This window comes from Haliotis asinina, chromosome 3 (genome assembly GCF_037392515.1).
Source record: "Haliotis asinina isolate JCU_RB_2024 chromosome 3, JCU_Hal_asi_v2, whole genome shotgun sequence".
Lineage (NCBI taxonomy): Eukaryota > Metazoa > Mollusca > Gastropoda > Lepetellida > Haliotidae > Haliotis > Haliotis asinina.
Window position 1 is genome coordinate 59,171,600 of NC_090282.1, and position 25,286 is coordinate 59,196,885.

General features: G+C 36.8%; 1 protein-coding gene across 4 annotated transcripts in view; it reads left to right on the top strand.

Moving 5' to 3' along the window:
* LOC137276944 (uncharacterized) overlaps positions 1-25,286 on the top strand; it is a 187,230-nt gene that overhangs the window by 81,411 nt on the left and 80,533 nt on the right. For all 4 annotated transcript variants that reach the window (XM_067808595.1, XM_067808596.1, XM_067808597.1 and 1 more), the window contains one exon: positions 18,058-18,198. In XM_067808595.1, the coding sequence (XP_067664696.1) occupies positions 18,058-18,198 (141 nt within the window). The remainder of the gene's footprint in view (positions 1-18,057; positions 18,199-25,286) is intronic.

Genomic DNA, 25,286 nt, shown 5'->3' on the forward strand with positions numbered 1-25,286 from the left:
CCAGAAAAACTTAAGCCATTATGTGAATCTTAAACATTTGCATTCATGGAAGGAAGATACATTTGATGTTTCTGAAGTTTTGATTGTGTTTAGTTTCTGGGTGATAATGGTGGACCCAAGATTCCTCCATGGTTACAAATGCTTCAACAAAATCAGCTGTGTCAGTTTGAAGATGAGATAAATTTGCACTGATGAATTTGAACCTGGAGTTTGTCTGATGAGGAGTTGGGAGCCATCGAACCTGGCATGTTGGATGGGTTAGTTACATTTTGCACCACACTCAGCAGTGTTCCAGCTGTATGGCAGCAGCCTTTCAATAATTTAGTCTGGACCAGACAATCCAGTGAAAAACAGCATAAGCATTGATCTGCGTAACTGGGGAACCAATGACATGTGCCACCCAAGTCAACCTGACCACCCGATCCTGTTAGTCCCTCTTACGACAAGCATACTTGCCTTTTGTGGCAAGCATGGGTTGCTGAAGCCTGTTCCATCCTGGATCTTCATGAGTCTACCATTCTAGCTCATGCTGTTGATCACTGAATTGTCTGGTCCAGACTTGAATATTTACAAACCACAGACATATGGCTGGAATATTGGTGAGTGTGGCATAAAACGTAACTCACTCACTCTAGATTTGTATAACACACCTATAATGATACAACACACACTTATATAAATGTACAACATAGCTGTAAATGTTGTAATTGTACAAAAATACTTCTCTAATTGTCTTGTAAGATAGGTATGATTGATACATTTCCAGTGAAAATGTGGTATTCCATTAGCTCTAATCTACAACAGACATAGTCATGCTTGTAGGTCAATAAGGTGGACTTCACACATACCTAGGGGTCAATCATGTCAATAGGGCAGTCCTTATACACTGCTGTAATGTCAGGAGTCAAGTGGCCAGTTGGGCCTGTGACCCCAAAGAGCAAGACGACCACACAGACCTCTCCAACACATGGAAGCTGTTTACACACTGTGGTCATAAAATGCTACAGACAGGTGGTATATCTGGTTGGGCTTGTCGAGGTAGTGGCAGTGTCCATGGCTCTACTATACCTGACATATACCACTAAATTATTGACAGGGATACAGAACTAGATATAGAGAAGATACCAATTTCTGTGTGTCATAGTTGTGCAAAATGTGTTTGGTTACAGAGATATGTGGAACACATACAAATTGATATACCTTTTGATATCAATATACAGTATATCCAGTTCGACTGATAGACAACAGGCAGGTCAATGATAGACTACAATAAGCTTTTTTGACAAGGACTAAACTGTTATTGAGAATTGACATGGCTACTAAGTATCACCTCACATAAGATGACCGTGTGTCTGTCAGGACCATCTTATCATTCTGACTATTTGGGTTGTTTGTTGTTTAATGTCATACTCACCATTACTCCAGTCTGCAAATAAGTGGGTCTGGACCTGTCAATCCAGTGATCAAAACAAGCTAGATTAATAGCATAGACAGCAAAAATAGCAGCTGACTGCCGAAAATATCACATACATTGTACTTTCAAAACTGAATATTCTCACCTCTAGACTACAAAATTTTAGAACAGGATACCTTTAACCTCAGTGTAATGGTAATATTTATGCGTAAACTTTTTACTACACAAGGAATAGCATGTTGGAATAAGTGGGTAAGACTTCTGGCAGTAAAGGTAGATTTAAGCAAACTTCAGTGATACGGCTGAAATAACGTTATTCTGTTTGATCTCTATGATGAAATAAAGACAAACAGTGTTTGATGGAACACACAATCCAGAGCAAAAATGAATTAGAGCATGAATAGATCAGGTTACTGTTTTCATTTCTTCACAAATGTATCCATGATGGCAGGTTTTTGATAAAAGAAGAAATAATTGAGAAATCAGATTTATTTTCATACCTAACATAAGGGCTATCAAGTTTCCCTTCTGGTTATGTACCCAGGGAACAGTTTGTTTTCCATCTTGATAGAAAATATTCTGTTCAAACCATTTTCTTGTCAGGGGAGTTTTTAATATATTTATGAATTGCGCTTGATAAGAATAACATTGCATATGGTGAATGAGAAACTAGTTTGTAATTGGCATTGGAGAAAGGAAAAGTTAACATGGTTGAAAATGTTTAGAAAAGAACCATTCCATTTATAACAGTCATTGTTTCTTGTGCTGAATTATCAGATATTCACCTCATTCTTTTGGGTTGGGACACAGGTGGCAGAGTTGTTAAAGGCATGAGAATTTAGAGGTGTGTTTTTCCAAAGAACATGGTTCCATCTTGTCCATGGTCAGACTCATGAAGATCTGTGTTAGAACTGGTCTTCAGGAACCCATGCATATCATAAGAGGCATGCATGAGGTAAGGAATGTGGTACTGACTAGGTTCACACGTCATCGTATCCCAGTTCCATAGAGATTGATGCTCATGCTGTTGATCAATAGATTGTATGGTCCAGGCTTGATTATTCATAGACTGCTGCCACTCACCTGGCATATTTATCAGTGTGATGCAAATAACAACCAGACAAACAAACATGCTCATGTATTTGGGTTCACAGTGTTTCTCAGTTTCTCAGCACCATATTTTGTGTTTAATCAAACTAGTAATGGTCTCCATCACAAAATGTCTAAAATGGTCCAGACATTATTTTGCTTTAGCAGATATTTCTCATCATTGTAGAAGGAAATTTTTTACATATACAGTATTTCTGGGTTAACATTGATAAAGCTGTGTATTGGTATGTCAGATGATCAACAAGACAATGGGGGTGGGGGGTGGGGGGGAATGTAGACAGAAAATATGAAACAAAAACATTGAAGAGACACTTGCATTATTTTTTTTTACTTGACCATCGGATGTGCTTGTCGTTGTTTGGAGTATTATGCTTTTGTTGTGCATTTCTTGAAAATCATGTAAGCCTTTTGTTCTGGGCCAAAGTACAGTGCCCTCACTTTGGCAGGTAGAATTAACACCATGTATTCAAAATGTGTGACTAGTCTCTTCTCTAGCATGAGGCATCCAAGCTTATTCCTGAGGTTTACGATGTTCAAAGCAGAAGTAAGCCTAGCTGACAGTTCATATATCAGCATAGACATATACATTTGTCAGGCAAGAAGTGGACCCAGATGATGGAACTAACTTAGTGCAAATTCATGAAATGAATCAAAGATACAATACATTTATTATGATTTTTAAAGGTAGAAATGTGGTACGTGCACTGTAGTGTGTTATGGCTTGGTTTCATAAGCTGTGTGTCACCAGGTGAATGACCTTGTCACTCTGTCCAGTAGATGACAGAATGTATCCTGGAGGACACCATGTAGATATTAAATTAAATCTAACATCCAAGTACATACTTCAGCAAATTTATTCTCTGCATATGAATACATTTCTTACTGAGGATCATACCTGAAGACATGACATTTGTCTCCTGTTACAATCAATAACATTACAGCTATGTCTCAAAGCCATGATGTTGCTGACTGTAAGGTTAGACAAAGCCTTAATGTTGCTGACTTCATCTGAGATACAGGTGTTATGTTGCTGACTGTAATGTGAGACAAAGCTGTAATGTTGCTGACTAATGTTAGGCAAAGCCATGATGTTGCTGACTACTTGTGAGATACAGCTGTAATATTGCTGACTACATGTGAGATATAGCTGTACTGTTGCTGACTACATGTGAGATATAGCTGTACTGTTGCTGACTGTAATGTGAGATATAGTTATAATGTTGCTGACTGTAATGTGAGATATAGTTATAATGTTGCTGACTGTAATGTGAGATATAGTTGTAATGTTGCTGACTGTAATGTGAGATATAGTTGTAATGTTGCTGACTGTAATGTGAGATATAGTTGTAATGTTGCTGACTGTACTGTGAGACCAAGCCATGATGTTGCTGACTTTGTGAGACATAGCTGTAATGTTGCTGACTTTGTGAGACACAGCTGTAATGTAGCTGTAATGTGGGATATAGCTATAGTGTTGCTGCTGTATTATGAGACATAGTTGTAATGTTGCTGACAGTGAGACATAGTCGTAAGACTGCAATATTAGATAACTATCACTGTCTCACTCCTTCTGTCCACAAGGTTATGAGGTAATATTGGGAAATGAGTCAACTCAGTAAAAATGCCTATTTTTTAAAGATTTAGATGATGGCATGATTTCAAGGCATGTCAAAGACATGATATCTCACATCTCATTTGACAAGTTATCAAGTCTGTTTAAATTTGGGTTTTTTTCATGATTTCTGCATCAAATACAACTTTACAGCATGTCCCAGTTTGTCAGAGCTTTTAGATTAGTCTATGACATTGGAATTTGATCTTCATACTGATCTCTGAAGACACCTCTTAAATGTCAATGCTTCAGTCAGTTGGCTTGAAATAATTGAATCAACTTTTGACAATGATGGAAATGCCTTTTTTCCCAGACATCGCACAATGTTACAGATCTCTGACCTATCTGAAATGTGTACCATAATTTATTAAGTAATTTAAGTCAACAGTTGGCAAGTTGAGTTCAAAAATATATTTTTGAAATAATCATTATATATAATTCAGATGTATTTAACTCTTTACAACAAGTTTGCCTTGAGTCGCAAACTTACCCAGCAGAGGCCTGTCATCTGAACAGGGTATTGAAATATGGATGTAATATTAATGATGAGTGTAATATTTCCTCATATATATGAATACGCATTTACCCCAAACACTGACCCAGGCAAGAAATTGGGGGACAAGTTTTCTTTACCACCCTGTCTTTTTTTAAAAAACAACCAAAAATACATCATGAAATATGTATGCGTATCTTTAACATGGGCAACAGGTCTCTATAAGATGGCAAACTTCAACATGTGCAGTGAACCAATATTTTGGCAAGGTTAATATTAACTCTTTGTTCTCATCTTGTGTCAGAATAATAATTAATATTGCAGAAGGGGTATAGCATTTCTTGACATAGGTCTCTAGACTGCCCCAAGCATCAGGAGAATCGCTGAACTGTGGCACAGATGCTCATCAGAAAACGTTAGCTCCCTATCTATTCAACAACTGAAGGAAGGGAATTTGAATGTAATATTTATGACTGTGGTACCACATGCCATAGCAGCATGTCATAGGTCCCTCAGTTTGGCTTGTTCAGGGCTAATAGTTGCCCTTCAAACAGGTGCTTGCTGACATAGGGAGGTAGGAGGGTGCTGCCATTGTTTTCCTCGGTTTGTGTTTTCTTTCAATCAAAGAGGAACATCTGAATTTTTAATGAGATTGTTTCTGACACTTGGATCAGATTGTTTGAATTTATGTTTTCAATAAATGTGGATAATGCCATATAAATTGGTAGTCTTTTGGGGAAATGATCTTTTGTGTGATATTATTTATGCTTACATTTTTTGTTAAAGATAACATTGAAAGGAATGGTATGTTTATTTTTATTAACCTGAGGCATATTACTTTATATGTGGGTATTTAGAACACATAATATAAGTGTGCTTCTCACTATATATATTTGGTCATCTCTTGTTTTCCCAGAATAACCACATTTGAGGTTCTTGTTTTCCAGGAACAGGTTTTACTTTTCACTAGAAAGACCTCTTCCCAGGTTTTACTTTCTAGAATAATCAACATTCAAATGATACAAGAGTGTTTCAAATCAATTGAACATAGTTCAAGATTAAGCTCAAAGTGAAAATGATCTCCCTAGCAAGATTGGAACTGCAATTCACAGAGCTGTAGGTAGACACTCTACCACACAGCCACCAGGTGACAAAGGTAGTGGGTTTGAATTATCTATTTGTAGTTACTGTCATTAAATTGTTTTTACATATGCTTCAGTTATTGTTATGTAGCTTCATTAAATGTGATCATCTACATTGCAATTATCCATCATTGACGATATATATGTTAGAGAAAACACTTCTCCTCAGTTTTGGTAGACAGTGTAAAACCATCAGGGTTGGGAAATCCCTCCCCCTCCGGTTTTATATTCTGTACCAAAACCTCGGAAGCATGTTTTTTTCTATACTTAAGGCCTCCATTCAGGCAGTGGATAGTTTTTTTTGTTTTCAAGAAAAATATCAGTTGTTTTGAGATTATACAAAACCAAATGTTTTCTCACTGACTTCTATAGTAAAGTTATATTTAAATTTTTAAATTAACTAAAATTATAACAGCTATTACGTGTACATGTGTGCATAATCTGGCCTTAAGAAATGAATATACAAGGTATGACCTGTTCAATCCTGTTACATTTTGGGGCATACAGGAAGTGAAATACGACAAACTCCGGTTCCACACAAAAAGTCTACCACTTGAAAATACCTGTGATCACATTTAGTATAAGTCATCATGTGAAAAGTATTTTAAAACATAGTCATAGTAATCACTGGATAGATGTACATTTAAAAAAACTCAAAAACTTACACAAAATCATCCAGTCACAGCTGTCAGATGATTCAGCCTGCACTGAATAGTCCTAGAAGTGCTTGTTAAACTACATTCTGATTTGGTGTAATGTAATCTGTGTATGTCTTCTTTTGGACAGCTCCATCTGATGTTTCTGAAATGTGTGAGACCTTTGTATTTTTAAGTATGAAGGCTGTAGATTTAATGATGGCAAGGTGAAGGATCAGCTGATGTATTGAAAGGGTCATACCCATTTACTGTCACGATTGCAGAAGTTGGCCAAAGATTAAAGAGAGTGAAAGAAAAGAATGTCATAAAAATTAATGAAAGGTGTTTTGTCATTTGACATAAGGCCTTGTATGTTTCAACCAAGTTATGAAACCAGTGTTATTTAGTGTATCACTTGAAGCCAATGTGTGTATGACTATTGTATTCACTCCAGCATATATAGCACAATGTTACATTGTATATATTGATGGAGCCAGTTTTTGTCTTTCTCAATTGTCATGGTGTGTGATCAAAGTCCACCTTGTGACCTTCTTACTAGATCTCTATTGTCAAAGTACGTAATACTTGTGTAGTGTCATTTTTTCTACTTTAATGAAGAAATATAACTACCAAATTACATAATTATTTTTGTGATTTAAATTAAACTACAACCATACCTAAAATACTGCAAGTTGAAAAAGCCCCACTGTATTCACTTCACCACGCTAAGTCTGAGTGATCACAGACAAATAATTAAACTGGGTAGAAGAACAAGACCTACACCTTGGGAGGACCATCTTGGCGATCAGTGCTCAGTACTTGAGGATGAAAAACACTATTTCATATCTTGTAATGAATATTCAGATGTAAGGCACTCATTGTTTAATTCCCTTTCCTTTTAAGTAATATACTTTGAACCTTACAATCACAGCGAAACTTCAGCCTCCTTTTCACAAGAATATGTTAATCATTCATGCAACTTCAAACAACCTAGAAGATATCTGGATAATCCTAGGTCCTTATAAATATTTGTGTTAGCATATGTATTGTCCTGATTATTATATATGTTGTTCATGAAATTTATAGAATGTCACAGTTTCTTCATGGAACATTTGTGCAATAAACATATCTTGTATATGTGCAATAACTATACCTTGTATATGTGCAATAAATATATATTGTATAACTTTCTGGATGGTATTTGCTCTGATTCTATCTGATATATTACAGAGGTTCATTCCGTACTTGCGTACAAAGGCCTGCAACTTGTCAATTCTGTTTTTAAGACCCTCTTATGGAAGTGGAAATACTTAGGCATCAACACTTGCTGATGTGCCTGACTTTTCCCAATATTAATTTTAAAATATGAACTTTTTTCAGTGTGGTCCTGTACCTTACTCACAGATTTTATGTACCCGTGAAGGTCCCGGGGTAGAATAGGCCTTCAGCAACCCATGCTTGCCATAAAAGGCGACTCAGCTTGTCGTAAGAGGCGACTAACGGGATCGGGTGGTCAGGCTCGCTGACTTGGTTTACGCGTGTCATCGGTTCCCAATTGCGCAGATCGATGCTCATGTTGTTGATCACTGGATTGTCTGGTCCAGACTCGATTATTTACAGACCGCCGCCATATACTGTAATATTGCTGAGTGCGGCGTAAAACAAAACTCACTCACTCACAGATTTTATGACATTATTTTAACTCATTTCCCCAAAATATACCCAGGAAATCCAACCTGAAGCAGAATACGCCAGTACATGTATTTTGTGTGGTCTGCATACTTTTGTTTTTGTGTGTGAGATGGCAAAGTTGAAAAGACATGTAAAAGTTAGACATGCAGTAAAGTGTTGCAGAATATGTAATCTTTCTTGTCAGGCGAATGTTGCATTACAAGGGTAAACTAGAGGGTAGATGTTGCCATGGGTTGTTCACTTTGCTGGAGATTTTTGTTCAATGTGTGATTATCCCTCAACTACCTTGAGATTTTCTCCATGGTCTTACAGAGGTGACATAGCATCTTGGCTTCAAAAGCACTGAGGTGAAGCTTCTTTATGCACAACCACTGAAGCATGTTGTATAATATCTTTCTTTGGAAAAAGACACTGCTATAGAGGCCCAGCTTCTGCTGGTAACCTTAACGATAAATATGTTGATTTCATCTCTTTTACTGCTTTCTTAATGTGCATAATTTTTCCCTACACATTTGTGTGTGGGTTTTCAGGTAATGTTTTGAAGAGTAGAATTTATTTGTTATTTTATGTACAGTGCTTAGAAATATTCTGTTCAAGTATGAAACAGGAGTCTAATAAATCTTTTCATACATACCTGTGAAAATATCTTCTACAACCTTGTTAGAATTTTTGAATGATAATTTAAATTATTTTGGCAAGCAGATGACAGAAAAGCATCCATACGTGAATAATGACATAAATGTGGGGGAGGGGTGTTCATTTTTTTTAATTTTGCTTAGTCGAATTTTGCATTTATCGTAAGCTGTCATATGTGTTTTGAGTTTTTGAGTACATAAAAACTTTTTTCCCTATGATTATATCCCAAATTATATTGGGTTGATGCATATATGTGCTTGTATGATAATTCATGGGTATTGCTATGTCAGTGGACATGATGTTTTGCAAATGCTATAATTATTGAAGTCATTTTTCACTAACTGCAGATGAAATATGATTGTGACACTATTTTCAAAACATTTGATTTCTGAAAGTAAGGATCTGATGTTTGGTTGGGTGTTATGTTCACATTTGGTTGTGTGTTATATAACAAACGGGCATACATAGTAACAAATGTTTCATAATGCACAAACCCACAATAGTTAAATGGGATTTCTCTCACTCACTCACTCACTCACTCACTCACTCACTCACTCACTCATTGGAACATTGTAAGCTTTATTGTTTCAGCTGGTGTCACCCATGAGGGCAAATAGAAAACATGTCAACATTAACTTTGATTTCTTGATATGCCAAGAAGAAGATGGCCTAAAGATGAGTGGGAGATCTCATTTCACAAATTAAAAGTATTCTCTTCAAACAATTATTTCTAGAATTGCCAGTGTGCCTGCATTTCCACAAGTCTTTAATCACCACCTGTGCATTAAGGTGTCAGCCTGTCCTAGCATCCTTTTCATTCCTGCTCATTGTGCAGCATCTGCAAGTGGGTCGCCAAGGCCAAGTCATCTTTGCTCAGAGCATGATCTTTCCCCTCACCTGTTGTCAAGCTTCACCTGTCGTTAAGCCCTTTCCTCCAGATCCCTGGTCCCCCCCAGGCTCTCCATGAACATCCTGACAGGTTTCTATCCCAAATCAGTGATCCTCATCGTGTCTCTTGGTCCTGATTAACCTGTCCTCTGATCCTTTGCTATACAGCTGTTGCACAAGCTTCTGTATGGTTTAATAACCCCTTTATCTGTGTGAAAGGTCTGAATTAACATTTTATATTTTTTTTAATTTTTAGAATAGATTCAGATAAGTAGCATGTCATGATAGGGGACTACATTGGCTTTCAGTCAAGATGCCACATGTTAGAATAATTTGAATAATTGAATGTGAAACATGAGTGAAAAAAGTGAGTTTGAAAATGGAATTTGGGAGATAAGGAACATTTTTGTAACACATGATTGTTTGAATTTAAACATAGAAAAGAACTGAGAGCTTTATGTTTCGAATTGGAGTTTTTTTATACATTTTTTTTCTCCTCCAGGATCTTTACAAGGCTGCTTTGTGTGGCATACTTCACATATGCCGGCTGTTGCACAAACTATCTTTATCACAATAGGATATCAAAGTCCGATTTTTTCAATAGAACAGGGCAGCAGAAAGCTTCCATTATCCTAATGTGGCCTTCACATTACCATCACTTCCACTATACTATCAGGGTGGGTAAACAATAGTGGTGCACCCTTATCCAAACCTTTCCATCTAGTGCGAACTTCTGTGCAAAATATTTTTTTTCCATGCATTGATCAATAGGATCCAGATGCAAGCCACACACTTTATCCTGAACACTTCTACCTGAACATTTCATTCTAAACACTTAATCCTCAACACTTCACCTTGAACACTTCATCCTAAACACTTCACACCGAATACTTCATTCTAACATTCCCCTGAACGCTTTACCTTCAACACCTAACCCAGAACATGTCATCCTGAACGCTTCCTTCTGAACACTTCATCCTGAACTCTTCACTCTGAATACTTCATCCTGAACAATTCATCCTCAGTACTTTACCTTGAACACTTCACTCTGAACATTTCTTTCTGAACAATGCAATAAACATCTATTTAAGAGTATGTACTCCATACTCCAATCTCTTCATGGCATGAATGTTTAGTTTGAGCTGCTTCCAAGTGAACTGGAATGAGTTTTCATTCTGACTGGACTCAAGAAAACCAGAATGTGCGTATTAAAACTGCAATTACTCCATACCACAAGTTATTGGTTTCAACTCCACTCCACCCTCGAGGCTCATGTACCCCACCCTCCAGTCTCATGTACCTACTACTCCAGTCTCATTTACCCCATACTCTAATCTCATCTACCCCACCCTCCAAACTCATGTGCCCTATACTCCAATCTGATGTACCCCAGCGTCCAATCTCATGTACACCATAACTCCAGTCTCATGCATCCCACCTTCCAGTCTCATGTACCCCATACACCAATCTCAATGTACCCCACCCTCCAGCCTTGTGTACCCCGTACACCAATCTCATGAACCCCACCCTCCAATCTCATGTACTCCACCCTCCAAACCCATGCACTCCATACTCCAATCTCATGTACCCCACCCTCCAGTCTCATGTACCCCATACACCAATCTCATCTACCCCACCCTACAAACTCATGTACCCCATACTCCAATCTCATTTACCCTACCCTCCAGTCACATGTACTCATACACCAACCTCATGTATCCCACCGTCCAGTCTCAATGTACCCCATACACCAATCTCATGTACCCCATACTCCATCACTCACTCGCTAATGAGTCTTCAGGTCAAAGCTTTAACCACAAGGCTAGCACACCACCCTTCCATAAAAACAGAATATGTACCTACTTCTCATTCACACAAAACCACTGAGACCATGTTTAGCAACATTACCCTCCCATCCGGTGGCAACAGGCATAACCACATCCATACCCACAAGTAATGTCAAGAGTGCAATAATTGTTAAATATCATCAACAAGTATTTGAGATACTTTCAAGGCTACCTGTAGAATAATCTACAAACACCATACCAGCTGGGATAGGTTGCTATGAACAGCTAATTGTCATACAAATCCCAGACATTACTTATTCATGATCAGGAGTGAAAGTAAATTGCTTAAGATGTGTGAAATGGGAATCTCCTTTGTCAAGCCTCCAGTGGAAGTCAACCCTAACTCCCTCACAGTCAATGATGCTAAACAACATTGTGGCTCTTACTGCCTTGTCACAATAGGTGGGACTTTTTTTTTACACAAGTCACAATCTCAACTCTCGTTTTGTAAGTGAAGCAAATCACTTTTATATTATTTAGTCTGGTAACTGGAAAGACAAATTTGCCAAATTAATATTCTGTTTAAAAACAATTTTAGCAAGGAAATAATAATGATAGTATACATAAATGAAATAACAGATGAAAATGTAGACGTAAATCTGACATAAGACATAAGGTAACAGATATGGAGAAATTGATTCATTTTCAACTCCGTTGGATAAAATACATGACTGATCAGTTTAAATGGCATTACAGAAGATAATGAATAGTAAGAAAGATATGGTATGAATAATAGCTTATTTGTCATATGCTGTGAAGTGTCATATTGGTTTTGAGAAAATTACTTAAAGAAGTTGTTTTGGGAAAATATTTAAATGTGTTGATGTTTAGCCTTTATGGACATTTAAAAGAAAAATATTTTTAAAAATTCTGTTGTAAAATATTTTTCATCAGTAGCAAGTCACAACTGTTCCATTTCTGCTTCATGTCATATCCTTTTAAACTTCCAGTGCAACAATGGTTACCTTCTACCCATATCCGTAAGATTGAGTTTAATGGGTGTTGACATGTTTGGTGTTAGCAGGGATCAGTCGGTGATGAAATCGGAATCTCAGTTAAAAGGTGGACTTTTCAATAAGAGAGTTTGGAAGAGCTGTTATCACATCTTTACAAAAGAGATCATCTTATCTCATCCACTGGAGATCATAGATAAAAGTCTTAAAGGAGCCGCTTCATTGTGATAGGTCATGGTGACCTGAATGAATACTGATGCCAGGAACATCATTAAAATAATACCACAGATAGATCTCTTATTATCTGAGTCCTTGTAGCTTCCTTCCAACCCCTATTTAGCAGGGGAGATCTTATCTAAAGGCAACAGGAGGAATGTTTCAGGGGCATAATATTCATTCTCCTAGGGACAGTCAACACCTAGTTCATTTCCCTGTCCTGATCCTGAGCATATCATTGGATTGAATGAAAACAAGCAGTTAACCCTGTCCCTGAACTGAGGATAATTATTACGCCAGGAGGCTGCAGGTGAAATTTCACCCACATTTTCAATTTAATTTGAGGCTGTCACAAGGACAAGAAGACCCAACCCTTGACCCCCTTGACCTTAAGTTGTGCATTACATCACCCATGACCTTTGAAGCATCAGGTCAGACTCCCAGGCTCCCAGCATGCAACTGGTTCCCACGGAGAGACCTTCAAGGGATAACAAGAAGTGTAAATATCTTTAAGTCTCATTCAAAAAGAGACAATGATGAAATAATGGCATCCAGTGGTAAATTGCCTTCTCTGAGCACTGATACCAGTTGTTAATGAGAGAGAGTTGTGATGGTGAGGAATGGGTGTATTGGGGGAGGGAACTGTCCAAATAGAGGTACATTTCAATGGTTCAGAGGGAACTGATGACAATGGCAGGAAGAATGGCTACTTGTTGTTGATTGGATTTTGTCAATGGGATGAGCCATGGTGACTTTCTTTTTCCAGTTCTTTTCAGAAAATGTATCCAAGGATGTTAACAGAATTTGTTGGCCTCTTGATTGTGTGATTTATTCTTGAGGGCTTAAGAAAAATCTCAATATTCAACAGTTAAGTTTTGAAATTTTATGGTGCATTTTATGAGAGGGTTTTCCATTTTGTATGCATGTCACTTAGCACATGTGATATAAATGACCATGGAGCTGTAATAGGAATGGGGCAGTGAACAATGTTGTGATGAGGAGTTAAACAAAACAAGTCTGAACACAATTTATTTTAATGTCTTCACAGTATCATGCTGTCTCCAAGATTCTGCCATAGGGGAAAAGATCAAAGAAGGTTAATTTACATGTGCAGACCATGGAAATCATCATTTCATGTATTTTGTGCACTAAAACATTTTTAAAAGTTTTAATGTACAAACATTAATGTAAAACAATTTATGCCGTGATTCTTCTTGTACACAGTTCTGGTTTAGAAATTGATGGAAACTGAAATAGTGGAGGACAATATTATAAGATTAATGAATTATTTTTTTTAAATTCTTAGTTGATACAGTTCTTTAACCTTGAAAAGAATATTAATTCATTAGAATTCAAGTGTCCCCCTTACACCTTGATGGTGTCTTGGTCATGAATATGGATTCCTGATTAGACCCAGGCCAGGATCTGTGAGAACCTTGCCCTTGGTTTTACCAGTAAGTTAAACATTGAATGACTTGTATGTCTCTTCTTTCCTATTATTGCTGTCATATAAATCAAATACTCAGCAAACTCACTCAAGTGTTGTACCAGATGTCTACTTACCCTCTGTGTGTTCTTTATAAAATTCATCTGATTTAAACATGTAAGTTTAGAGTAATATATACTTCTTCCAGGTCTTGAAAGTATGTCTCAATTTAAAATACAACTAATCCATCATTTGTTTCTATGTGTTTAATATACACGCAACTAGTTAACCCTTGAACTCTTGTTTGAAAGCAAGAAACATAGATTTTAAGAATTAAACCCTTGTGAAAAAATGTTGACATGTTCTACATATTCTTTACAAAAATATGTCAATTAAATAAAAATATCTTGTCATGATCTCCAAATATTTATTTCAGTTGAGGCAGTTTTAGACTAATTAGCAAGCTGAATAAATAAAGAGAAACAAAAGTTGAACTTCCCAGGGAGAGAGACCCGTAGTTTGACAAATGTAGCAAGGAGATGTTTTCTTTCAGGAACTGTTTATGTTGTGGCAAACCCCTAAGGTTTCCAAATGCTTTCCTGTCTAGATTGAAACCGGATACACTTTTGTCTCCAGAGCATTCAAGCCAAAGGGGAGGGATTCTGTGAGAAAATTTCTTCCGGTGTCTGTATTTTGGTTACCTTTCTGGTTGACCCTCAATCAGCTGATTGCCAGCCCCTTGAACCTGTCAGTTTCAGGGGCACTTTCACAGACTATGTGAAATGTATCATTTCCCATGTTCATAGCATGACCTGGTCTGTTTGTTTTAATGATTATCCTGTTGACATGGAGATATGATAGGGGATTACTCTAATGATGTTTATAAACCTTTTTCCTTTCAAATTTCCACGGTGAATATTTCACTCTCTGTGAGACTTCCCTTGAGAGGTGTGGAGAAATTGCTCTTCATTGCTGATTTGTTTGAAGTTAAGCAATTTGCTTTGTTTGGTATTATGGTGATAGTCTTGATGTGTTTATGAAATAGGCTCAGTTTGAAAATGTGTTAACCACATGGTTGACACACCATTGGAAAGTATTTTGTCTCATGAATACATGTTTGGTTTATCGTCTTTTTCTATCAACCATGTGTATTAAAAACACTAATTAATTTATGCATTATTTGTATTTGCTAAAAAATGATGTTGGAAAATCATCAAGCATGAATTTTATAGAAACCTTAAATATTAAGCAAAAGGATGGGTCTGATACATTTGTAGGAAATGTTTTCAATTTGAGAAATAAGTAATGTTTTCTGTTAATTTTACATACTGAAAAAAATGCCAGTCACTTGTTTTATGACACAATGTAATCATCCACTGTATAATATCTTAATATTGATGTCACATAAATATGTAGCAATTCATGAATATTAATTAACTCAATGCATGTAAAAGAAATAACTTCCAGTTTCTTACATTGATATGCAGGAGAGGAAGTTGGGATATAATAACAAACTCCCCACAGTGGTGCTAGTCACATAATGAAGCTTAGAGATGGACCATCTACTCTGATGTCATTCACAATATGAGTGTTTGTAGGTTTGTGATTATAATCTGGTGTTGAGTTACGCTATTGACACTGTCCCATTCAATAGGCTTTGTATTGTCACAGACACTCCTCCCAAATAGAACCCCTGTCTGTTAAAGAATGTGAAGCTATGAAGGGGTGTCCCTCAGCACACCCTTTGTTTATTCGAGGCACAATTGCCGATATCACAAGTTGATATTCCAGAGAAAAGACTTGCATCAGGTCAGCTGAAATTTGATAACACCTGTGTCAAGCATCTTGTTCCTTAGAAATTCAGTCGTGAAGGTTAGCATGAAATGATACCCACCGAATACATTTGTTAAGATGGTGACCTCAGATCATATGCTATATCATAAGAGATTATGTGTTCACATTTTGAGAGGGGAAATGCTTACCTGTATAAATATTAGTTTTTGTTGGTAGGAGCATGAGATTGAGCACTGTTTGATGTCTGTGGCCTTGTGTGTTTACCTTACATTAGGATGGCTTTGCAGAAAATATGCATTTTCAAAACTTTTTGTACTGATTACATTCCAACAAGATCTGTGTCATGGTATGATTTAGTTCATGCAGATGGCTTTAATGGCTCCTTCAGTCATAAAATCTTAGTGGTTGGGCTACTAGCAGTATTCGGCAGGATAGTAACATCTGTGATTGGATAGTTATGGTCAGTATTTTAAGAACAATGACTGTAAAACTGTCAGTAATCATCTCTTCAGCATCAGCAATGGTTGGATAATCTCAGATAGAGCAGTAATTGAATAAATGGTAGTATTTATCAGGGTAGTAACAATGATGACTGGATAACTTATAGTTGTGGTCAAGACAGTATGAGCAAGGATTTGATAACTTGCAGTAGTGATCAGGGTAGTATGCGAAATGATTAGATGACTGGAAGTCACTATCCAGGTAGTGAGTAGTTACTGTATTAGTGGCAGTAAATTAGTACATCCATGTGTGAACAAACTGTTGGACATAAGAATGGTTGCCATACCATGATTAAACCTCGACATGCTAGTCTACTGTCCATTCTCCATGGTAATAATGGAAACTTCATAGATTTGGCGAACAGACTGAAATCCTGTTGTACCCAAATGGTGACTGAAAACATAGGCAACAATCCACCTGGTTGTGTTTTCAAGGAGAGGAATTAATGAGATAAAAGGTAGCACAGAAGGTACTCAATCAGCCACATTACAGAGCTTGAACCATTGCAATTAGTTTCCTCTTCTTAACAAAAATGTATAATTGCAAATGTATGATGGAATAGATGAAATCTGTTGTTAGTAGGGGCTTGTCATGCCGAAGACCTGGGTCAATTCCCCACATGAGCATAGTGTGTGCAGCTCATTTCTAGTGTCACCTGCCACAATATTGCAGGAATATAGTTAAGGTGGAAAACTCACTCACTCACTCACTCACTCACTCACTCACTCACTCACAATATTGTTTGTATGGTATGACTATGTGATACCTAGGCGTAACTTTACATATCAAAATATTTTAAATATACAAATTATCAAAATAGACTGAGCATGTGATTTTATCATGTGAACATGTGTTTTTCTTACTTGGTACATACATTCATCAATGGACACCTAAAGGAATCACATATGACAGAATACTATGTACAATTTCATTTGATTCCATGTACAAGATGGTGGTTAGGTGGCCCAGTGGTTCACTTCACTTCTCATGCAGAAGATAACCCACAATTGGATACCATGTGTGAAGTCCATGTCTGGTGTTCCATGATATTGCTGGAGCATTGCTAAAGGTAGCAGTGAGTGAGTGAGTTTAGTTTTATGCCGCACTCAGCTGTATCCCAGCTATATAGCTGAGGTCTGTAAATAATCGAGTCTGGATCCAGTGATCAACAACATGAGCATCAATCTGCGCAATAGGGAACTGACAACATGTGTCGACCAAGTCAGCGAGCCTGACCATCCGAATCTCATAAGTCACTTCTTATGACAAGCATAGTCGCCTTTTATGGCAAGCATGATTTGCTGAGGACCTATTCTACCACAGGACCTTCATGGGTGCTAGAAGTAGTATAAAATATATATAAATATATAAAACTCACTCCTGGTACAAAATATGTAATGATGTACAATTCTATTTTTGCATTCAGGTGACCTATGTTTGCTTTACCTGGCATTTACCATGTTGCTTTTCAAAATGGTGTTACAGGTTGGTATTGAATACATGTTCTGTGGGCAGTGTGTTGTTCAGCTGGGGTAGCTTAATGGTTAAAGTGTTCACTCTTCATGCCAGAAACCCGGTTTCGATTCTCCATAGGAGCACGATTTGTGAAGCCCATTTCTGACATCCCCAATTCTGACATTGTTGGAATATTACTAAAACTAAATTCACTCTCACTGATGCATTGTGCTCTGTTTGTAGGGGATGGTAGTGTCTACATGTGGGGATACAGCCGTGCCTGCGGACATTGGCGCCATGATGTTCTAAAACCAGAGAGAGTTCTTGAAGGTCACCATGTCATCCAGGTAGCTGGTGGCGCCACCCACAGTATGGCTCTCACAGGTAGGTCCTGATGATTCTCATATTTAGGCCTTTGCTCTCTGAGGTAGAAAGCTGGGTGTATGAGGCACATACAGATCTACATGCTGCACACACATGCATAACTTTGTGCAAATCAGTTAGCCCACAGTTTTTACCAGGATTTCCTGTTATTCATATTATACAATGCATTTTAGATCAGGTGCTTCTCTCGCGTGAAAATATTGTTTTCAATCAGTCTCGAAGAACAAACATACATATTCATTAATGCGTAGTTTACAATATTGAGTGAATGAAATATTTTTATAGAGTTCCATCAGCATTGTAGTGACATAAGTTGGGAGCTGGTAAGCGAGTGATAACACTGCTACAAAGAGCCAATTGTATTACCTGAGTGCGAAGCATACAACATGTTTACCAGACCGCCATGTTAAATGTACAAAATACCATATTATTTTATTTTGAAGATTGGTACCTACTTACATGCCATGTAAACAAAATGGCATCTGCCTCTCGACTGGATTTTTGAAATCATTGAAACATACTCTGACAAGCTTAAAACAGTATGAAAATTGTTAGTTATGTTTAAGCTGAGTGTGTAAATGTATGAAAACGTTTCAATAAAGCAGTGAAAGTTGGTGAAATAATTACGTTCAAAGTGAACTCAAACACAGATAATCGATTGGTTTTAGAACTGGGCACTGCATGCATTATATTATGACATTGTACAATTGTTAGTGATACAGCTTCTCAGTGGAGAGTTTGGCGGTTTACCCTGCCGTCAGGGTGAAATGGAAAGTTGTTAATGTGTCATTGACCAATGAAACCACAGTATTTTACATGAAGGTAAGATAAAGAAGATGGTCTCAGAGTTCACAAATGTTAACAATGTGTGTCATCTTCTTCTGGTCTCCAACATTCGTTTGATATTTTTGTAGCTCAAATTCTTATAAGTTCATGTTTTACAAGTTTAATTTGTCCACTTTAGAAAACAAATTATCATGATCACTGTTTTTATCTGGTATGAATTATTTTTCAAATTAGACACCAACATCCCCTTAAATGTAATTGGAAATAAATAAAGACAAGCTATGTCATGGCTGTCAGAGTTTTAAGCAAAATATATGTGTTTGACTTCATGGGTTTTTACATGACATCTGCCAAAGGAAAACATGGAGTCTAAGGAGCGTGTGTTTGAGGTGTAATTTTGGCAGTATCTCACTATCTCATTTGTCCTGTCACAACACATGCTTCTTGGTGTTACATGTGTCATGAGGATTGTTATCTTACTTACAAAGTCTCAAATAAACGGTCACTTGTTCCATACTGTGGTTCATTGCTTTCAACAGCTGTTTTGTATTAACTTTCATTGATAACAAACAAATTTGTCTCGAGTTTCCAGCACTGAAAATGATGGTGTGATGTAATATCCTTTATTGTCTATCAGCTGTCTGTGGCAAAATTCATTTGAGTCAAGTTGGTCTTCCACGTGAAGTCATTTGATGCTGTTGAAGTGTTTCACGATGATCAGTTCCTGATATGGAGTACATATTTCTGTCATATTGTCAATCTAATTTAGAATGTTTGGAAATATTAATAAATTTGAGTGTGTGTGTGTGTGTGTGTGTCTGTTTGGAGAGAGGAGGGGAGGGGGAAGAGAGTAAATAACATTTTGTTGGTTTGTAGTTTTTTAAGTTAGACATTACAAGGGTAGTGTGACATATATTACTATACGTATGATCGTCACAAGAATTGTGTGTGAGAGAGAGAGTACTATTAGTGTGTGTTAACCAACAGAGCATGATTCACTACAGACATTGTGTGTCTACCATGGCCATGTTAGCTCTTGTATGTACTGCTTTAGGTAATGCAATGTTAACACTTTTATTGCATGTAATATAACAGATGTGACATTTTCATAACATTAAGCAAGATATTGACTGACTTGCTGTAATACAGACGACCATCATCTGTTACACGACTTGCTGCATGTGATGTGTCACATTTCACACACAAATGATTACTAAATGAAATTGCATACTAAAATTGATTTCTTTAAAGCCAGATCCATATCTAGGAATGCTTCACTAATGAATGCTCTGAGCATACAATCTTTTGTGTAACTGCCCTCGGAGTTAACTGTCGTCACCTATGATTAAAGGTATAACTTCTCCTCTGCCCTTGAGTAATGAAGTTGTCGATTGCGAATAGAAAGTTTAAATGACGACTAATAGCAGGTTGGAGTGTAGACCACCAGAGGTTCAAAGGAATGTCCTTGGTTGAAGTAACACAACACCAGTGCTGATGTTAGGTATAGGGTGTAGGATGGGTGACTGACTATTACACTCGTCCTTGCCTTTTTCCTGTCGCTGCTCTTCATTAATTACATTCAATTGATTTTGTCATATATTTCACTTGATTTCAACCTTAACTGATATTGACAAGTTTGGATGACAGGTTCCTGTTTGAAGTGACATGAAATAGAGTGTATGGTTTGAAATGGATGCTCATGATTTGAAGGTCGTGATAGGATCCTGGATTGATTTTGACTAGAATTCCTGACAGTAAATGTATGCTCTGTCACTCTTGGTAATTATCAGATTAGAAAGGAACTTTATCTCACATTGGGAATCAACTCCAGCAAATGAAAGAAGACATTGTGCACACTTGAAAGAATGATCTTTTTACCTTTATAATATTTTTTTTTTATTTTTTTTTTTGTTCGAAAAACATGCCAGTAATTTTGAAAATGTTTAGATGCAATCTATTACTGAATGTTTTCATAAAGTTATAAGTATTTTCACTGTCTAGACAGCCAAAGGGTTTGAGTGGTAGCTTCTATCAAAGGGGATTATTATGGGATAGACCGTCTCCATTCTCAAACAGGGAGGTTTTGAAGTTTTCAAATCACAGTTGTATTTTCTGTTTTTGTAAAATCCAAACCTGATATTATTGAAAACCTGTTACGAACAAGGATGTAACTTGATAGTTTTATGATAGGTCATCCCAAGGGGACTATTTATAAAAACTGTGTTTCCTTGGATTATCTAAGTGAATACTCATATAGATTGGTGAAAGGTATGATGTTTTTTAAAATAGTTTGTGTTGACCCTATCTGTGACCATTGCCTGAAATGTTATCCCCCTGTTGTTATACAGGAGACAGTACTGCTTTAAATGACCTAGTGAATAATTTTACACTGTAACTTGTAATTTATCATATCTGTCACACGTAATTGTCAGGCCACACTTCCATGATTGATAGTTTCAATGTTTCTTCAGCCAGTATTTTGAAGTTTGTTGGTAGCAGGGATTCCATAATGCAAATCTGTGCATCAGTATATCAAGTGGATTTGGGAAAGAAATATATATCACATCCTGAATGTCATGTTAATGGTCATTGTGTCAGATAGAGGTCCCATTGTTGAAAAAATTATCCAATCTTACTTTGCTAAGTAGTACAGTTTAGTTTAGTACAGAATACATTAATATCTAACAATATTCTGCTGTAGGAATAAAGCTGAAAACTCCTGTAATGTGTGCAGGATCTGTCTATTTTATATTTGTTGAATAAATATACATGTACAATACATGAAAGTCAATAAATGCTATGAAAAACTAAAAATTACTTTTTGTTCTTTTGTCAAAAATTCCTTTTTCAAAATATGACTTTTGATGGAGGAGGACCTTTTCCTTGGGCAAATTATTACTTTTTTTCAGTACGTTTTTCCGTGCACATACTATACCTTTCATTACTTGACAGGACAATTATAATCTGTGTAAGTACTCTTGAAAGTAATTACTATGGTCTCATTGCCTATAGTCTTGTAGGTCAAGATAAACTATCATAGGCAGACTAACATCTGGTCTCTGAAATAAACATATTTTACAGAAAGAAAATGTTCATAATAAACAATCATAAATAGAACAAGTATATATGGATAACAACTTCTTTAATTCTAGAGCAAGATGTTTTGCTACAGGTTATTGTATCTTTTTCAAGTTTGAAACCAGTGTGAAAAAACATCATGCTCTAAAATTAAAGGAGTTGTCATCATATATATTTGTTCTGTCTGACTTCCAACTTCTAAAAATGGCGCTCAAACAAGTCACTCATAGTCATTATAGAGGCGAGACAATACCAAGTATCAACTCCTTCACATACTTGTAAATGATGCAAGAATCTGTATTGATGTGCTTTAGAATGAAAGAAGTTGTCATCCATATGTACTTGTTCTATCTGTCTTCTGAAGATGCCACTCAAACAAGTCAAACAATTATAACATAACATGAGAAAGGAGCTCAGAGACTTTCTTCATCCTGAAAACATGCAAATCCAGATATCTTGCCACATATTCTAGACTTACCTGAACTTTCTTGGATATATATGTTTCGGGGTCTGTATGACACATTACTTGGTCAGCAGAACTTTCTCAATGCTGTTCAGAGATGCAGCAGTCTGGAAAACATTAGATCAGTGTTTATTTATATGGTATCTTGAGCACATCTCACATTTTCAGCTAAACAATTTAATGGGGCAGTCTTTAGTAGGATGACTTTAGGCATTACACAGACATCTTAATATTTTATCCTGATTTTGATCTGGACCGGTAATGATGACACAAGAGCAAATCTCTATGCTGAATAGGTCAAAAAAAAGGTAAAAAGTCTTGATGTTTGATTTTGCAAAATATTCATTTGGATTATGTAAACTTTGCACAACATGTTTTTTTGCAATGTCAGCACTTTTCCTGTCAGATCGTATGATTTTATGACCCTTGTAAGCACCTTAAATAATGACACCTTGTGACATATAGTGATCGATAGCCTGTCAATCAATGTTGATAGGAAGGTGTTCAATTCTCACACATTTTCATGTACATTTCACCTGTTGTGTATGGCAGTGCTAGACATCTCATCTGAGGCTGCTAATTGGATTAATGTGCTTATCTCACATAGTTTATGATCCTTCACTGGCAGTCACGGCCTCACCCTAGGAGACATTGCTTGTCAATTAGGCTTATCAAACAATGGGGGGTTGTTAGTGGTTAAAGAGTCGACTGTCTCACAAATCAACAGCCAAGGGTGTCTATATCATGTGATAACTCTCAACAGCTGATCAGGCTGAGTTTATTCCTGGGAAACGGTAGATGTGTTGTATGATGTGGTACTACATGTTCTGTAGATGTCTATGTTGGATTTATGCAGTTAACAAGTGACACCTTATGTGAGAGGATTTCCATAATATGTATCTGAGTCTGAATGTACTTTTTGGGGTTTGGTTTTTTTTGTTTTGTTTTTACTTTAATGCTGAATTTAGCAATTTTCCAGCTTTACAAAGGCAGTGTGTAAATAATCAAGTCTGGACCAGATAGACCAGTGATCAGACATCATGAGCATTGTTCAGTACAATGTTTGTTCCGGTGACATGCATCAAGCAAATCAGCAAACCTTTAATCACCTCTTACAACAAGAAAATGTTTCTTTCATTTTTGACTCAGAACTTCCCAAGTCCTGTATTATACTGAGTTTAGTGGTCTAGTGGTGGGAGGATAACTGTCATCTTATAATATATAGACAAACAGAATAAGGCTGTAATCTGGAGTGAGTGAGTTTAATGTTACACTGCTTTTGGCAATATTGCAGCAATATGATGTTGGGGAAACACCATAAACTGGCTTCACATATTGTATCCATGTGGGGAACTGACACCTGGTCTTCTGCCTAATGAGCAAATACTTAACCACAAGGCTACTCCACCGCCCCCCCCCCTGTAATCTGGAGGATATGACCCAAGTAAATTTTCTGTATAGATAGGAAGCCACTTAATGAATAAATGCACTCAAAGTTTGGCCACTTTCACTCTATACCATTGTTTCCAAGTTTTCATATTTATACATAATTTCTGCAATAATAATTCAGAAGTTATTCAGTTCTTCCTTTCATTAAATATATGAACAGACAATGTAGGTGTCTGAATCGGTAAAGAGGATCCCTGCAGTACCAGCAGTAATAGGCAATGAACCAGCATTTCTTCTACATTTTTCTGTTACCTATTTACATGGACAAACTGGACTGATAGTTATCGGCAAACTGATGTTCATGTTTAGCTAAAAATCTTGAGGATTTGTTTGTCAGTATACAATGACACACTTAAAAAATACAGATATTTGAGAACTGAATTCACTGAAGTATAAGTTCAACAAAATAAACAGAAAAAATTAGAATACCTGTGGAGTAACAGAGCACTTTTGTTTTATATATTGAAACTCCAGCTCATTTTTAAGACAAGATGATGAACTTAGATTTCCCTGCTATTACTGGCGTATCACATCCTCTAAATGAATTGTCATGAGTCTTTTCTGGAATATCATTTGTAAAAAAAGTAAGATATATCTGCATTTATCACAAATTTAAAAAATGTTTGAACATTTCCTTGAACAGAAATTATAAGGAAAACAGGGTTTAAATCTGTGCAGTGCCTTAGTTAAATGTGCCCCTTAAGCATGACCACATTTCCTAAATGTGCAAATGTTTGATAACATTAATCCGTCTACAGAATGTGGCACTATGTCAGTGCATCAGCAGAACATTTACTTTAAAATATCAGCGAAATAATGTGAGAAGCCTGGTAAATGTTGTGTATAAAATAGCCTCCATTTTTCTCCTCCCACCCTCAACATGTTGCACAAGACTGCAGCCTCTCCCTATGTCTGCCCCAGTTAGCTGCCAATGTACACACATGGGGCTCTTCACTGTACCCCTATCACTAGAGAGGCAAGAGGTATGTCTGTATAATATCGAGGCAGATAAACAGCCTTTGTTTTGATAGCTGCAAGGCTATGGTTACTTTCCTATCATCATGGCTAATCACTGTTTTACACTTCAAACCAGTTACAGGTCGCCTTGGGTCATGTTATTTATGACCCTGGGGCACCTCGCACTAGATATGTCTTGACCCTTGACACTGGGTGGTAAAAAGGTCTGCAAAGTTGTTTGAGTCCGCCATGGAAAGTAGCTACCAATTACCACATTTATCATGAGGTAATTGGCATTCTGAAGGTGAGAAATTAGCCTCTCATAAGTCAGCCTAATATCTTATGGTCATTTTGG